Source organism: Hemicordylus capensis, chromosome 2, assembly GCF_027244095.1.
Source record: "Hemicordylus capensis ecotype Gifberg chromosome 2, rHemCap1.1.pri, whole genome shotgun sequence".
NCBI lineage: Eukaryota > Metazoa > Chordata > Lepidosauria > Squamata > Cordylidae > Hemicordylus > Hemicordylus capensis.
The window spans coordinates 211,076,816-211,093,343 of NC_069658.1; the positions used below are offsets into that span (position 1 = coordinate 211,076,816).

General features: G+C 48.2%; 1 protein-coding gene across 6 annotated transcripts in view; it reads left to right on the forward strand.

The window, feature by feature from the left end:
- Nucleotides 1-16,528, forward strand: part of ADAMTS10 (ADAM metallopeptidase with thrombospondin type 1 motif 10) — a 69,754-nt gene that overhangs the window by 41,808 nt on the left and 11,418 nt on the right. For all 6 annotated transcript variants that reach the window (XR_008316579.1, XM_053297980.1, XM_053297983.1 and 3 more), the window contains 10 exons: nt 951-994; nt 1,275-1,380; nt 2,881-3,027; nt 3,141-3,282; nt 7,356-7,463; nt 8,406-8,551; nt 9,363-9,426; nt 10,394-10,496; nt 13,983-14,116; nt 14,831-14,954. Coding sequence is in view for 5 of the 6 variants with exons in the window: in XM_053297980.1 (XP_053153955.1) it covers nt 951-994; nt 1,275-1,380; nt 2,881-3,027; nt 3,141-3,282; nt 7,356-7,463; nt 8,406-8,551; nt 9,363-9,426; nt 10,394-10,496; nt 13,983-14,116; nt 14,831-14,954 (1,118 nt within the window). In the remaining variant the exon portion in view is untranslated. The remainder of the gene's footprint in view (nt 1-950; nt 995-1,274; nt 1,381-2,880; nt 3,028-3,140; nt 3,283-7,355; nt 7,464-8,405; nt 8,552-9,362; nt 9,427-10,393; nt 10,497-13,982; nt 14,117-14,830; nt 14,955-16,528) is intronic.

The window sequence follows — 16,528 nt, forward strand, 5'->3', positions numbered from 1 at the left end:
CGGGCGCTGGAGGGGCCAAAGAGGCGGGAGGGGTAAGCAAGCCCTCCCCGCCCTAAAAGGAAGGCCCCCCTTCAGTGCCGGTCCGGACTGCTCCGGACCATGCACATCCCCGAGGAAGCCAGTTCTGATCTCCCACATTCCTTTGACATACTCCCACAAATGTTTGGGATTATGACAGACCAATTGCCCCTTTGGCCTCAGCAAGGGTTTGGATGATTGGATTTCCCTCATTCCTTCCTTGTTCCAGGAGTTTGTTTGTTAACTTTGTTTGTTTGTTTGTTTGATGCATTTATATACCACCCTATATAAAATATCTGAGTGGTTCACAATTTAAACAAGTTCTCGTTCTGCTCCTCAATTCTGTTTTATCTTGGAGAATTTCTAAAATTAAGTCTGGGATTGAAACACAACATGTTTGCCACAGATGTCAGGTTCTTCAGGTCACTGGCATATTTTTTTTTGTCTGCCAGTTACCTACATACATACAGAAACACATTGCTTAAACCCTACAAAAAGAGTCCATGTGGGTGTGACTGTATGATTGCATGCTTTTAGTATGGTGTTATACTGAAAGGCAAGTGTGCTTTTGGTACAACACCAACCCAAACAACATTTTAATACACCTGTACATCCAGTCACATCAAGATGGCCTCTTTGCAGCCTTTTAGCATGTGCACATGCGCAAATCAGCAACGTGGAGAAAGGGAGAAGATGCACATGAACTGAAGGACATTGTGGCAAACCGCACTTGTGCGGAATTCTCTGCCAAATTCAGAAATAAAAAGTGGAGCCAGGGAATATTCTTTGTACATCAGTTCCTCTTTAGAAAACAAGACCAAGGAATTTGGAACTATGTCGTCCAGGGGGAAATTAAATGAGAAGAGTTTTTGAAGCATCTGTGTGGTGGAATCTGGTTAAATTCTGCCTTTCCCTCCCTCTGTCTCCCTCAGGTACGATATTTGCATCTACAAAAATAAACCATGCGGCACTTTAGGTAGGTGTGAAGCTTGCAACCTGAAACCAGTCATAAACTTGGTTGTTTTGATTGGTCAGGCTTAGGGGAGGGTGGGGGAACTTTCCAGACCAGCTTGCAGTGTAGCCTACGAGGTCTGCTCATTGGAAAAGATGCCGGCAGCTCAGACTCGAGGATAAATGGGTATCTTTAAGGTGGGCAGGCTCAGAGATGCAGGGCTGAACATTTCCCACACAAAACCTTCCAAAGCAGAATACTTTCTGAAAGATTTTCCCACTGTGACCACATTTCCCTTTCCCAGGGTTGGCTCCAGTCGGCGGGATGTGTGAGCGCGAGAGAAGTTGCAGCATCAATGAAGATCTGGGCTTGGCCACAGCCTTCACGATCGCCCATGAGATCGGTCACACGTGAGTTGGGTGGTGGTAGTGTTTTTGGCATGGGACTTTTTTTTTTTGTCATGGAGTGTCACGAGCTTCCCGGAGGCATCTGGTGGGCCATTGTGGGAAACAGGACGCTGGACTAGCTGGGCCCTGGGCCCGATCCAGCAAGGCTGTTCTGATGTCCTTATGAGGCTGTGCAGCCTGCGTTTCACCCTGACTCACGTCCCACCACCCAGAAGCCTCCGAAACTTGGCGCCATGAAGTTACTGCTCCATAAAACAGACACGAAGTTTTGTCCCACGCCTTCGTACCTCATGGCTCGCAGGTGTTCCATCCTGCAAGCAGTTTCACCTGTCAGTAGAAGTGCAGCAAACAGCAAACTTCTCTCCTCTGTAGAATCCAAGCGAAAGAGTTGTGGTATGCAAGGACGTGGAATCCGGAATATTAAGCCTGTTGTACACCGCCCAGAGCCTTTGGATAGGGCGGGATAGAAATATAATAAATAAATAAATAAAATTAATACTTTAATGGAAAAGATATTATGTACAGAGAGGCAAGTGCAGACTGCTTTTCAGGGCTCTTGCTGCTAGCTGTTTGTTAGCCCCGCCTCTGCTCCAGGACTGGAATACAAAGCCCCATTCAAAAGCTGGCCTGGATCAAGGAATGGGTTAACCAAAAATACCACATCCTCTACCTTCAAATTGATTGACTACCAAGGAAATAGCCAAATGTGCCTATTATTTTCTTTTATTATTATTTTAATATTTTAATAAAATATTATTTTATTATTTTATTATTTTCTTTTATTTATTTTATAATATTATTAAATAATATTATTATTATTTTATTTTCCTTCCTTCCTTCATTTATTGATTAATATTTATACCCCGCCCCTTCAGCGCTCTAATGGCCAGGGTGGCTTACAACATTAATAAAATAGAGACAATACAGAATAAGATACAAAATAGAATAAAATGCAATATAGAAGATACAATATAGAATACAAAATTAATAGGGTTTGTAAAGTTAAAAGATCAGGCTAAAGCCACCATTAAAACAACAAGTTTTAAAAACTGAAATTGAAAATTCTCAATGAAAAGCTAAACACTAAGAAACCTACCAGGGAGTTATCGGCACATGGCTTCATGCTGCGGGGTAAATGTTGAGCGAAGCCACTTCGAATTACACTTGCGGCATTGAGGGAAGCAGTCCCTCCCCTCTGCGCTTGGGTTTTGCTTTGATGCAAGTTCACATGGCAGGCCGCTGTGTTTTCCTTCTAGCCAATGGGCGGGGGCAGAGAGAGAGAGAGAGAGAGATTACTAAAGAGCTACATCTGCATTTGTAGTAAAAACACTGAGGGAGGGAGCGTTCCTCACCACAGAATCAGTCTGGTTCACACCTCTTTCCCTTGTTGTCTCCTGTTTGCTTAATATATTCATGAGCTGCCCTACAGGTGTAAGGCGGTGTTGTACACAACTTAAAGCAGTCAGTTTTAAGTTGCTCTCCTCCTGTTGTTCTCCCTGCCAGCTTCGGCATGAACCACGATGGAGTCGGAAACAGCTGTGGCTCTCGGGGGCAGGAGACGGCCAAGCTAATGGCAGCCCACATCACCATGAAGACCAACCCCTTCGTGTGGTCCACGTGCAGCCGTGATTATATAACCAGCTTCCTGGAGTAAGGGCCACCATTCCCAGCCCACTCTGATCCTCCTTCTCCTCCTCCCGCCTTCCTGCTTCCAACACCTTCTGGTCGGTAACATTTTGCTCCTTCCCAACTTTCCCCTCCAGCTCCGGGATGGGTCTGTGTCTGAACAATCCTCCACCCAAGCAAGATTTTGTCTACCCAACGGTGGCTCCGGGCCAGGCCTACGACGCGGACGAGCAGTGCCGTTTTCAGTACGGAGTCAAATCTCGCCAGTGTAAATATGGGGTATAGAGCCTTCTTGCTTTTACAATTGGTTCCAAGCGGGGTGGAGGGCTGGATTACCCATCCAGCAAGGGGATTGGCCCAAGAGAGCCATCTTACTCCAACTGCAGCGTTCGGGCTGCCATCTTTGCAGACTGATGGATTCCCTTTCTCCTGGGACCGCCACAGATCAGGACAGCTGTGCCAAGGGTTGCATAGGGACAGAGGAAGCTTTCTTCCTATACCAAGTCAGGGCATTGGTCCATCTAGCTCAGTGTTGTCTACACAGACTGGCAGCAGCTTCTCCAAGGTGGCAGGCAGGAGTCTCTCTCAGCCCTATCTGGAGATGCTGCCAGGCAGGGAATTTGGAACCTTCTGCATGCAAGCAAGCAGGTGCTCTTCCCAGAGCAGCCCCATCCTCTAAGGGGAATATCTCACAGTGCTCACATGTAGTCTCCCATTCAAATACAAACCAGGGCAGATCCTGATTAGCAAAGGGGACAATTCATGCTTGCTGCCACAAGACCAGCTCACACTTATTATTTATTTATTTTATTTAACACACTTCTATACCGCCCAAAACTCACGTCTCTGGGTGGTTTACAACAAGCAAACAAAAAGTTAATACATTAGTTAAAATAAATGACAACAAAAAACACCCCTTAAAACAGTAGTTAAAACAAAATAAATGACATAGTAAAAATTAAAACATTACAACAATTTAAATTTTTAAAACAACATTTCAAAACGATGATAAAACTGTTAAAGCAATATTTAATTAAGAGCCTGGGTGAATAGGTGAGTCTTTAAAGACTTTTTAAAAGATGATGTCAGTGATGGGGAGGCTCTTATTTCAGCAGGGAGTGTGTTTCAAAGCTTTGGGGCAGCAGCGGAGAAGACCCGTCCCCGAGTAGCCACCAGACGAGCCGGTGGAAACTTCAGCCGAACCTCTCCGGATGATCTCAATGGGCAGTGGGGTTCATAACGAAGAAGACGTTCTCTTAAATACCCAAGGCCCAAACCATTTAAGGCTTTATAGGTTATAAACAGCACCTTGTATTTTGCCCACCTTGTATTATTGCAACCATCTAAGGCAGTGCACCAAATTAAGGAGTCTGTGAACGTCCAGCATTTTTCCACACCCCAAGCAAAATTCACACATTCATGGTTCTGATTTTCACTCTCCCAACAGAAGGTTAGTTTGCACGTATTCTAAGTGAATCCACAAGTGAAATAAAGTGCGGTGACATAAATGTGTGCACGCAGTGGCACAACTGTGCATGCCATTGTGCAGCTGAGTTAACTGTGCATAATGATTCATGCACGTATTCACCTGCACTGAGGTCTGTGTTCTTCAAAGGGATGCATGATGCATGACTCAGATCTGCTTTTGTGTAGGCTGCTGCTTTCAAAAGGGAAGGTGATGTGTCTCACATGCACTCTTGGCTTTCTTGATTTGCACTGCGGCCTGTGCTTTTGAATGGGGAACATGTTCAGGACACTTTATTTATTTATTTTTATTTATTTTTGCATTTATATACCGCCTTTCGTTAAAAAGATAACCCCAAGGCGGTTTACAAAAGTTAAAAACATACAATAAAAAGACAATAAAAACATCATGTTAAAAATATAAAAACATAAAAACAGGCATAAAAACAACACAACAAATAAAAACACAAAGAAGCTGCAGTAGAAAACGATCATGTAAAAGCCTGGGTAAAAAGCCAAGTCTTTAAAAGCTTTCTAAAAGCCGTGATGGAGTCCGAGGAACGAATGGCCACTGGGAGAGCATTCCAGAGTCTGGGGGCAGCAACAGAGAAGGCCCTGTCCCGAGTGCACGACAGCCGGGCCTCCCTCATTGTCGGCACCCGGAGCAGGGCCCCCTCAGATGTCCTTGTCAAGCGGGCAGCAACCCGTGGGAGCAGGCGGTCCCTCAGATACCCCGGGCCCAAACCGTTTAGGGCTTTAAAGGTCAAAACCAGCACCTTGAATTGGACCCGGAAACGAACCGGCAGCCAGTGCAGCTCTTTCAAAATGGGGGTGATATGTTCCCAACGGGCAGCTCCGGATAAAACCCTCGCTGCCGCGTTTTGCACTAGTTGCAGTTTCCGGATATTCTTCAAGGGCAGCCCCACGTAGAGCGCGTTACAGTAATCCAGCCGCGACGTGACTAAGGCGTGGGTAACCGTGGCCAGATCTGCCTTCTCGAGAAAGGGACGCAGCTGGCGCACCAGCCGAAGCCGTGCAAAGGCACCCCTGGCCACCGCCTCCACCTGAGCTTCCAAAAGCAGAGCCGGGTCCAGTAGTACCCCCAAGCTGCGTACTTGCTCCTTCAAGGGGAGTGCAACCCCATCCAGAACCGGTAAAATCTCCTCATCCCGATTGGCTCTCCTTCTGACCAACAGTACCTCCGTCTTATCCGGATTCAATTTCAGTTTGTTAGCCCACATCTAACCCATCACGGCCTCCAGCCCCCGATTCAGGACATCCACCGCCTCCCTAGGATCAGATGACAAGGAGAGATAGAGCTGAGTGTCATCCGCATATTGCTGACAACTCAGTCCAAATCTCCGGATGACCTCTCCCAGCGGCTTCATGTAGATGTTAAACAGCATGGGGGACAAGACCGATCCCTGCGGGACCCCACAGGCCAACGGCCACGGGGCCGAGCAGTAGTCCCCCAGCACCACCTTCTGAACCCTCCCCTCAAGAAAGGACCGAAACCACTGCAGCGCAGAGCCTCCGATTCCCATACTCGAGAGGCGGCCCAGAAGGATACCATTATCTGCAAAAGCCCATGCAAGATTTTTGCAAGATGGATGCAAAAGGTTGCTGTGCATTATGTGGTGTTTTTGGTTAATCTGTTCATTGATCCAGGGCAACTTTTGAATGGGGCTTTAGTTACTTGTATGTGGCGTAGCAGGGAAATGCTTGACTAACAAGCAGAAAGTTGCCGGTTTGATTCCCCGCTGGTATGTTTCCCAGACTAGGGGAAATGCCTATATCGGGCAGCAGCGATATAGGAAGATGCTGAAAGGCATCATCTCATACTGCGCAGGAGGAGGCAATGGTAAATCCCTGCTGCATTCTACCAAAGAAAACCACAAGATTCTGTGGGCTCCAGGAGTCAAAATCGACTCAACGGTACTTTACTTTACTTTAGTTACTTGTATTCCAGTCCTGGAGTAGAGGCGGGGCTAACAAAACAGCCAGCAGCAAGAGCAGGAAAAAGCAGTCTGCACTTGTCTCTCTGTACACAATATCTGTCTCATTAAATCGTTGATATTCCTGATTCAACTCCACTGTCTTGTCCTTGCATATCACAACTCTTTCCTCTGGATTCTATATTACAAGCATATTGTAGGCATATTGTACAAGCATATTGTGCACATTATGTGCACGGACGGCCTACAATGTGCCTGTAATGCATTTTACATCCATTTTGCCAAAATCTTGCATGGGTTTTCGCAGATAAGTGTCCCAAACATGCAACGTTGCTCTGTGAGAAAGCAGAAACGGCCACAAAAATATAGGATCAGATTTCACAACCCCTACGCCAGAGACACTTTTCCTGCATTCTATGAGTCCTACATAAGAACAGCCCTGCTGAATCTGGCCCAAGGAGGCCCCTCTAGTCCAGCATCCAGTTTCACACAGTGGCCCAGCAGATGCCTCTGAGAAGCCCACAGGCAGGAGTTGAAAGGGGCATGCCCTCCCTCCTGCTGTTGCTCCCCTGCAACTGGTACTCAGAGGCATCCTGCCTTTGAGGCTGGAGGTGGCCTATAGCCCTCCGACTAGTAGCCGTTGATAGACCTCTCCTCCATGAAGTGATCCAACCTCCCCTTCGAGCCATCCAGGTTGTTGGCTGTCACCGCATCTTGTGGCAGAGAATTCCACAAGTCGATTATGCGTTGTGTGAAAAAGTACTTCCAAGGCAGTCTCCTCTTAGGGAAAGCCATTATTGGTGCATTCCTTTCAAGGAATGGGAAGGTGTCCTTTGTAGCTCCACAGCCCCACCTCTTCCCTCGCTGCTCCTCATCTTGACATAATCTGTTTTCCCCACCCACCTGCTGCTGCCTCTCTCTTTTGTCCTCCAGGAAGTTTGCAATGAGTTGTGGTGTCTCAGCAAGAGCAACCGCTGCATCACCAACAGCATCCCAGCCGCAGAGGGGACCATCTGCCAGACGAACACCATCGACAAGGGGGTAAGAGGCCATGACGCCCGCTGGACCACGGCCTGGCCTGTCACTCCTTCCGAAATTCTCCATCCTCCATATTTCTCCCTGGCTTTTGGGTTTCTGAATGACCTGCTCCCGTTTCCAGATTGGAACAGATCCCCGGAGGGTCTGAGCTTCAAGAGACCTAAATCAGTCTAGATATTTCATTTTAGGCCAACCTACAATCTCTGCCGAAGCAGGAAAGGGAAATCCCCTGGACAGCTCCGAAGGGAAAGGGGTCAGAACCTCGGCTAGCTCCAAGCAGCTACACACAAGGGCTGGATATAGCAACACAAGAGGGACGTTGCTCCAGCAGGTGCTTGGAGCAGTTTGCTGATTTTTATGGCTGCTTCCCAGGCTGAGTGAACTGGCCTCTTCCCTTCCCTGGGGAAGACTCTGTGGTTTAAAGAAGCCTTGCCCAGTTCTATCAGTGCAGGCTCAGGTGGTGCTGGAGGACTAGCAGGAGAGGATAAAAGCGGGGCTGTATCCTTGGGTTGCGAAGGAGGTGCTTGGGCTTCCCCAGTGTGTGTGTGTGTGTGTGTGGGCGGTCTGCATTACTCTCAATCCCATTACTCTCAATCCCATTCTTGAGATGGGCGGAGAAGTGTTATTGAATCAATTCAGGGCACCCTCTGGGCCACCCAATCCTGGAATACTCTCTGAGCATCCTCTAGGCATCTGAGAGGGCTATAAAGTTGGGGAGGTGGGACCCCAGCCCTTACGGTCGCCTTCATTTCCGAAAAGCCACTGTCACAAGCACCTGCAGCAAATCCTCCTCCTCCTCCTCCTCCTCTTCCATCATTTATGCAATTACCGTAAGCTCAGAAGGCATCTAGGGGCCCTGCATGGCAGTCCAGGACATGCCTGGGCAGAGGGTTGTTTGGACTGTTCCGGGTCTCTGACCTCCCCTCTCTCTTCTTCCCCACCCAGTGGTGTTACAAGAGGGAATGTGTGCCATTCGGCACCCGACCTGAGGGTGTGGACGGGGCATGGGGGACCTGGTCATCATGGGGAGAGTGCAGCCGGACGTGTGGAGGAGGCGTCTCCTCGTCTGTCCGCCACTGTGACAGCCCACGGTAAGCAAGCAGGCATCCGTGTTCTTTCTGTCCCCTTCTTACAGTGTCCTTTTTATGGTGCCATAAAAGGATGGGGCCGTGTCTCAGTGGAAGAGCATCTGCTTTGCCATGCAGAAGGTCCCAGATTCGATCCCTGGCAACATCTGCAGCCAGGGCTGGGAGAATCCCCGCCTGAAACCCTGCTGCCAGTCAGTGTAGACAATCCTGTGCTAGATGGACCAAGAGTCTGACTCAGCATAAGGCAGATTCCTGTGTGCTATTGATGGTGCTCCATCTTTGTAGTCTAGCTGTTGGTGGTTGAGTCGGCTGCTGTTCTCACAGGACCGTAGGAAGCTGCCTTGGACTGTTGGTCCATCTAGCGCAATATCGTCTACACAGACTGGCAGCAGCTTCTCCAAGCTAGCAGGCAGAAATCTCTCTCAGTTCTGTCTGGAGATGCTGCCAGGGAGGGAACCTGGGACCTTCTGCATGCAAACATCCAGATGCTCTTCCCAGAGCAGCCCCATCAACCAAGGAGAATATATTTCAGTGCTCAACACGTAGTCTCCCGTTCAAATGCAGACCAAGGCAGACCCCGCTTAGCAAAGGGGCCAATTCATGTTTGCTTCCACAAGACCAGCTCTCTTTCCTGATCCATCAGTTTCTGTTTGTGAAATCCTCTTTCATTGTCTGTGTCTGTAGTTTCACTGTATTTTAACTGCACTCGATTGTACGTAGTCGCGTTTTATGTTTTGAGTGCAATTTTTGTAGGAAGTCGGGATATAAATGCAAAATGAAAGTAAGGTACTTCCTCCTCTTTTCCTTCTCCAAGGCCAACCATCGGAGGGAAATACTGTCTGGGCGAACGGAAGCGATATCGGTCTTGCAACACAGATGTGAGTAGTAGCTAAAGCATTCTGAACAGCATTCTGGGCAGGGCTACCAACCTGAACTGAAGCTGTTGCTGGAGCCTAATTTCTCCCAGCATTCCCCCCCAACATTTCCCCCCCAACAGCTCCCTAGGGTTGCTTTCAGGTCACCTGGAGATGGAGGCTGATTCTTGGAGACTAATCCACACCAAACCTGGTGGGTTGGCAACCCTAATTCTGGCATGGATAAGCCTAATTCTGGCATGGATAATTCTGTTTGTTTTGGTGTTTTTCTTGAGAACCAACCTACTTTAATTACTTTTCAGTCAATTAATGATACATAGGAACACAGGAGCATAGGAAGCTGCCATATACTGAGTCAGACCATTGGTCCATCTAGCTCAGTATTGTCTTCACAGACTGGCAGCAGCTTCTCCAAGGTTGCAGGCAGAAATCTCTCTCAGCTCTATCTTGGAGATGCTGCCAGGGAGGGAACTTGGAGCCTTCTGTATGCAAGCAGGCAGATGCCCCATCCCCTATGGGGAATATCTTACAGTGCTTGCACATCGTCTCCCATTCAAATGCAACCAGAATGGACCCTACTTAGCTAAGGGGACAAGTCATGCTTGCTACCACAAGACCAGCTCTCCTCTCCTCTCCTCCTCTGTTGTTGTTTAATATGATTTAAATATTTAAGCAGAATCTTAAATATTTAAGATACCACTGGTGGCGCAGTGGTAAAACTGCCGCCCTGTAACCGGAAGGTTACAAGTTCGATCCTGACCAGGGGCTCAAGGTTGACTCAGCCTTCCATCCTCCCGAGGTCGGTAAAATGAGTACCCAGAATGTTGGGGGCAATATGCTAAATCATTGTAAACCGCTTAGAGAGCTCCGGCTATAGAGCGGTATATAAATGTAAGTGCTATTGCTATTGCTATTGCTAATCTATTGACCTTAAAATCGTTCTCTGCCCCCCACCTCATCCCTGCCTCAGGACTGTCCCCCTGACTCTCAGGACTTCAGGGAGCTTCAGTGTGCAGAATTTGACAACATCCCCTTCCGAGGCAAATATTACACCTGGAAGACGTACCGAGGAGGTGAGTGGTGCATAACACACCCTAAACTGGCTGAGAGTGGAATATCTCACACGGCACACCTTCTCTCATATGAATCCCCACCACCCCCTCCACCATGTGCTAAGATTGCTCTGAGTGGCTACTGGAGCTCTGCCAATAGATTAGGAGAGCAGGGCCTTTTCTGTGGTGGCCCCCATACTTTGGAACGCCTTCTCTAGGGACGCTTACCAGTTCCATTCCCCGCTGGTTTTCGGAGGATAGTGAGGAGGGAGTGGATATGTCAGGAACTGACCCCTGCAGGAAGGAAATAAAGGTGGCATTTGCAAAGGAAGGCCCGGAGGTTGCTAGGCAACATAAAATGGCTTCCTTCTTCCCCCTGGGAAAGAACTAGGTGGAGGTTGCTAGACGCCAGAAAGTGACTTCCTCTTTCCTCTTGCAAAACAGGCACCTGGGGTTTGCTAGGCAACAGGAAATGGCTTCCTCCTTCCCCTTGTAAATAAACTGCCTGGTCTGTAGCAACAGCCAGTTTCCAAAGTGAGAAACGAATAGGGTTGCCTTTCCAAATCCGGGTACCTAATTTTAACCGCCCAGAGACGAAAGTTTGGGGCGGTGTACAAATTTGATAGATAGATAGATAGATAGATAGATAATTTGCATGTTATGTAAATTGGCTTGGAAAGAATTTCTGAGCAGAAGAGTGACTGCAGGTTTTGTTCCATAACTCCGCTTCTACAAGGGCTAGAGCTTAGCTTTTAAAAAAAAACAAAAAAAAACAAATGCAAACTGAAATCTGGGCAGATCTGGGTGGGCTAAGCAATCTGGGTGAGATGCTTAAAATCCGGGCAAAACCCAAAATTCTGGGGGCACATGGTGACTCTAGAAATGAAGAACTTGGAGGGCTCACACAGAAACACAGGCCTTTCCCCCTTGCTTACTTACACACACACACACACACACACACACCTGTTTTATTGTGATGCATCGCTCCCGAGGCACAGGCCCAGAAGACATGGCCAGCGAAACTGCCGAGCTCAGCCTTTTCCGGAGATGAACCCAGAACCTTGTGTGGAATGCAACATGCCCTGTTTATTTATTTTGGTTTCCTCCCCTAGTTATACATTTTTGCTTGTTGGCAATGGACAGAGGTGAGGGAGAGAGGGATGCAGCCCAAGCCGTGAAAGCTGCCAAGAAGCTGGGGCGGTGGGGTGGGCGGGAGAGGCGGGGAGGGAGGTCTCTCCTCTCCCACTGTGCTATCATTTCATTCCTGTGTGGCCGGAGCCAAAGGACAACGGAACGTGGGGCCGGGGGGCGGGGGGGCTTGGCCGCTAGAAACATAGGAAGCTGCCATATACTGAGTCAGACCATTGGTCTGTCTAGCTCAGCATTGTCTACACAGGCTGGCAGCAGCTTCTCCAAGGCTGCAGGCAGGAATCTCTCTCAGCTTGGAGATGCTGCCAGGGAGGGAACTTGGAGCCTTGATGCTCTTCCCAGAGCGCCTCCATCCCCTGATGAGGGGAATATCTTCCAGTGCTCACACTTCTAGTCTCCCTTTCATATGCAACTAGGGCAGACCCTGCTTAGCTAAGGGGGCAAGTCATGCTTGCTACCACCAGACCAGCTCTCCTCAGAGGCACTCTTGTCCAATATTACTTTGCTTGGGATCTAGATGCTCTTCCCAGAGCAGCTCTATCCCCTCAGGGGAAGATCTTCCAGTGCTCACACTTCTAGTCTCCCTTTCATATGCAACCAGGGCAGACCTGCTTAGCTAAGGGGACAAGTCACGCTTGCTACCACCAGACCAGCTCTCTGTAGCAAAGCCTTGTGAGTAAAACCCAAGTTTTGCCTTCACTTCAAAGCGACTTTGGAGGACCTTCTGCTGAAAAACACTCTATCAATATTCTAATTTGGGATTTAAGAAGGAACCCTCCCGAGCACCGTGTCGTGAGGGCAAAACAAGTCAACCGGCAAACCTATATTTCCCAATGTGGTCTTCTGCAAGCCATGTGACGGGTTGAAAGAAACACACACACACACACACACACCACCTCCCATTTCTCTCCCTAAGGCATCACCTCTCTCTGGGTTGCCCTGTTTTTCTTTCTGCTTCGCATCTTGCAGGATAGGGGCCCAGAACAGGAGACAGGCCTGGTTTTGATTATGGCGGACACATGGTTCTTCTTTTCTGCTCTCCATCTGCTTCCACGATACACCCAGACCTTGTGGCAGCCCGGCCGGGGGCTGCTCCCTTCCGGGCACACACACACACACATACACACACACAGCCTCTTTGATGTCTGCTAATGAGCAACAGGTTTTTGAGCTGCTGGCATCTCAACTGAGCTGGGTCACGCTCCGCTTCTGGCCTGCTGGAGTTGAGACAGTCCTGGGAGGAGAGGGGAGACCATAATATGCTCTCACTGATTCTCCTAGTCCAGCTTTGCTTTCAAAACATCAGATTTGAGTTCTCCTAATTTCAAGCATCCCCCCAGCCAGCCGATAACATTGAGGAACAAACCTGGCCTTTCCCTCAACTCCTGATGGCTGAGGAATAATAGCCCTCTCCAGATGTTATGAGCACCCAGGCACTCATGGTTTCAGCAGGCAAAAGCGGGGAGGATGTCCTACCGCCCCACTGTCAATCACCCCATTGGGCCAACGGCCAAGAGTATGGTGCTGTTTAGCGTTCCCAACAGTCGCGTATTAAACGGGAAGTCCCGTATCAGAGGCAAAAAAATCTCTTGTCCCGAACCGGATGCTGCTTTTCTGTATTATTAGCAGAGCCTCGGGGCTCTCCCTCATCTCTCGATGCCTTTGCATTGACCCTTTGGGATCTGAGTGAAGCCCATATTATCATGTAAGAGCAACCACAAAGTTCACCCAAGAAGCCCCAGTTGTTCTGCAAACTGGCAGGAGCAATTGCCTGGTTTTATTTACATCTTGCAAGCTGCTAAATGTTTACTTATCAAATGTCAATAGACCGACAGACACCTGCTGACCCGACTCGCCGCTTCGGGCAGATTTTTAAAAAGCCTTCCAGTGAGGCTTTCGGTGGGGAAGGTGCAGGGCATGTAGTGTGTGTGTGTGTGTAAACTTGGGGGATTCTCTTAATTTTTCGCCTGACACTTGCTCTGTGCCTACGTGGGATGGTCTGTGTGAACAAGAAGCTTTGTGAAATCATGGGGCTTGTGTTGTTGTTGTTGTTGTTACAAATGCATTGCTACTCAGGCTTCTAGGATGACCCCACCCACAGATGACTGCCCCCCACTTGTGTCCCATATTCAGTCAATGGAATGTTGGCAACCCTGAGCCCTGTTTGTCTGAAGAGGGTGTGCTGGAAGCATGCTCATCGGCACGAGGGGTTGATCGTGAACATCCGAGGCGCTCGTAACATCTGGAGAGGGCTAATATGCTCCCTGGAATTAAAGCTGGAGGCACGATTCCCTCTTGCACACAAGATTTGTTCTCTGAATGTTCTCTAATGGAGCTGGCTGATCTTCTCTCCCTCAGGAGGTGTCAAATCCTGCTCGCTCAACTGCCTGGCCGAAGGTTTTAACTTCTACACAGAGAGGGCGGCAGCTGTGGTGGACGGCACCCCCTGCCGCCAGGACTCCAACGACATCTGCGTTGCCGGCGAATGCAAGGTGATTGCGTTGCCCCGTGACCACTGCACCTCGCTGTCCTTACACTTCTGACCGGTTGAACTATGGGCCACTGAGGTTTGGGGGCAGCTTTTAGGAGTGAGACCAATTTGGGAGTGCAAGGGCAGAATCCCCAAAGACATTTCCCTGCCATGCTAGCACGGTGGAACCTCCACATTTAGAGGCAATCTACCTCCGAATCCCTGGTGATTAGGATAAAGAGCTGAGGGGTGTTGCTTTTAGGTCCCGCTTGTGAGCTCCCAGGGCTGGTCATTATGGGAAACAGGATGCTGGGCTAGATAGTCCCAATTCAGCAAAGTTTTTCCTTAGGAACAACATTGTTATTATTATTATTTATTTTATGTTTTTATTCTGCTCTTCCTCCAAGGAGCCCAGAGCGGTGTACTCCATACTTAGATTTCTCCTCACAACAACCCTGTGAAGTAGGTTAGGCTGAGAGAGAAGTGACTGGCCCAGAGTCACCCAGCAAGTCTCATGGCTGAATGGGGATTTGAACTCGGGTCTCCAGAGTCCTAGTCCAGCACTCTAATCACCACACCACGCTGGCTCTCCATGGTTTCTCTGGAAAACATGGTTTTCAAATCGTGTTTCAGAAACACGGGATAGGAAGGAACCAAAAGAGCACCCCCATTCCAAAGAGGAGCTAAGAGTGGTAGAACCTTTCCCTCTCAATCCTCTGCATTTACTTCCCATAAGCACGTGGGCTGTGATCGAATCCTGGGCTCAGACACCAAGGAGGACAAGTGCCGGGTGTGTGGGGGAGACGGGACCTCCTGCGAAACCATCGAAGGACTCTTCAACCACTCTCTGCCAGACGGAGGTGAGGATGAGCTAGAAACTTGACCTGCAGACAAATGTACCCATTTGGGAGTTGATGAGGCAGAGCCCTTTAAAAAGTAAGTTGTGCAGGTGTTGTTTCCACCTGGAAATAAGTTTCCAGGTGTTGAACTGGAAAAGGTGCAGAAGAGGGCAACCCAGATGATTAAGGGCCTGGAGCACCTTCCTTATGAGTCAAGGCTACAACACTTGGGGCTATTTACTGTTGTTTAGAAAAAAGACGACTGCGGGGAGACATGATAGAAGTCTATAAAATCATTCATGGTGTGAAGAAAGTGGATAGAGATAAATTCTTCTCCCTCTCCCATAACACTTGAACCAGGGGTCATCCCATGAAATTGATTGCCAGGAAATCTAGGACTAAACCCTGCTAACTGGGCAAAGAGGCACCTTTTTAATGTGGTGATTCTCTTTATTTAGCAGGGGGAGAGTAACTGGCCCTCTCCATCCCCAGCACAGCATCCCTCCAGTGGTTGCTGCTGGTGTCTATCTTGTGTTTTTTTTAGAATGTGAGCCCTTTGGGGACAGGGAGCCATCTTATTCATTTATTATCTCTCTGTGTAAACTGCCCTGAGCCATTTTTGGAAGGGCAGTATAGAAATCAAATTAATAATAATAATAATAATAATAATAATTTAAAAAAAATAAATGGAAGTACTTTTTCACACAATGCATTATCCACTTGTGGAATTCTCTGCCACGAGATGTGGTGACAGCCAACGACCTGGATGGCTTTAAGAAGGGTTTGGATAACTTCATGGAGGAGAAGTCTATCAATGGCTGCTAGTCGGAGGGCTGTGGGCCACCTCCAGCCTCAAAGGCAGGATGTCTCTGAGTCTCAGTTGCAGGGGAGTAACAGCAGGAGAGAGGGCATGCCCCTTTCAACTCTTGCCAGTGGCTTCCAGCGGCATCTGGTGGGCCACTGTGCAAAACAGGATGCTGGATTTGCTGGGCCTCCTTGGTGAAGTTCCAGTACCTGATGCCATAAATAATAATAACGATAATAATAATTTGGGTTTAATACTGGCTGCACAAGAACAGGCACTAAGAACAAATGCAATAAGAGCAAAAGTCAAAAAATCAACAACAAACAGCAAGTGCCACCTTTGTAAAGAAGCAGATGAAACAGTGGACCACCTAATCAGCTGTTGTAAAAAGATCGCACAGACTGACTACAAACAAAGGCATGACAAGGTAGCAGGGATGATACACTGGAAAATCTGCAAAAAATACAAGCTACCTGTAGCCAAAAATTGGTGGGACCATAAAATTGAAAAAGTTGTAGAAAACAAAGATGTAAAAATATTATGGGACTTCCGACTACAAACAGACAAACATCTGCCAAACAATACACCAGATGTAACTGTAGTCGAGAAGAAAGAAAAACAAGTTAAAATAATCGACATAGCAATACCAGGGGATAGCAGAATAGAAGAAAAAGAAATAGAAAAAATCACCAAATACAAAGATCTACAAATTGAAATTGAAAGGCTGTGGCAGAAAAAGACCAAAATAATCCCTGGGTGCAGTTCCAAAAGACCTTGAAGAGCACCTCAA